This window comes from Opisthorchis viverrini (genome assembly GCF_000715545.1).
Source record: "Opisthorchis viverrini unplaced genomic scaffold opera_v5_6257, whole genome shotgun sequence".
Taxonomy (NCBI): Eukaryota; Metazoa; Platyhelminthes; class Trematoda; order Opisthorchiida; family Opisthorchiidae; genus Opisthorchis; species Opisthorchis viverrini.
Window position 1 is genome coordinate 1 of NW_008759382.1, and position 748 is coordinate 748.

Genomic DNA, 748 nt, shown 5'->3' on the forward strand with positions numbered 1-748 from the left:
CAGTACAAGTCTTATGTCCACCCGGACTATTGGACACTGATCAACCAACCCTCAATACATATAAAGGGAAAGCACGAACAATGTGCCACCCTACAACTGATTCGTAGCGTGCACCATGAATGCGCCACTGTTACTATCCCTCGTTCTATTACACAATTGTGTCGTAGGTCACGAAGTCTACGACTGGGATGTGCTGCTCACAGCAACAAAGAAGAGTGACATCATCCCCATAGGTAAACTGAATTGTGTCGACTCGTTGGATGACCTGATGAACTACACCGTTCATATCGCATGGGAACAATTCAAAACCGAATTCGACAGGCATTATTCCGATACCAAGGAATATGCCGAACGTATGGATGCATTTTGTCGATCATTTCTGCGTGTGAGAGAACACAACAAAGCCTATGAGGCAGGCCAAGTGACATTCAAAACGGGAATCAATGAATTCAGTGACTGGGTATCTGTCGTTGCTTGGTAATTGACGGTTTCTTTTTATTTTTGAATAGCTTCCGAAAGAACGAGAAAATATTTGTGGCGGACACGTCCCTGTGAACTTGTCGAACCATTCTGGTGCGAGATTTAGAAAAATTGCTGCACCTCCACCAAAGTCAATTGACTGGCGCACAAAGGGAGCAGTAACACCTATCAGAAAGCAAGGTAGCTGTGGTTCGTGCTGGGCATTTGCATCCGCGGCGGCCGTGGAAGGACATGCGTATATACACAATGATCGACTTGAAGTCTTGTC

At 45.6% G+C, this 748-nt stretch overlaps 1 protein-coding gene across 1 annotated transcript; it reads left to right on the forward strand.

Moving 5' to 3' along the window:
* Positions 1-115: 115 nt before the first annotated feature.
* T265_16159 (hypothetical protein) lies at positions 116-743 on the forward strand (the record flags this gene model as incomplete). The annotated part of the gene is made up of 2 exons (XM_009179700.1): positions 116-460; positions 510-743. Coding segments are annotated over 2 exons (579 nt in total), but the record flags the coding sequence as incomplete, so codon positions are not given.
* Positions 744-748: the final 5 nt, after the last annotated feature.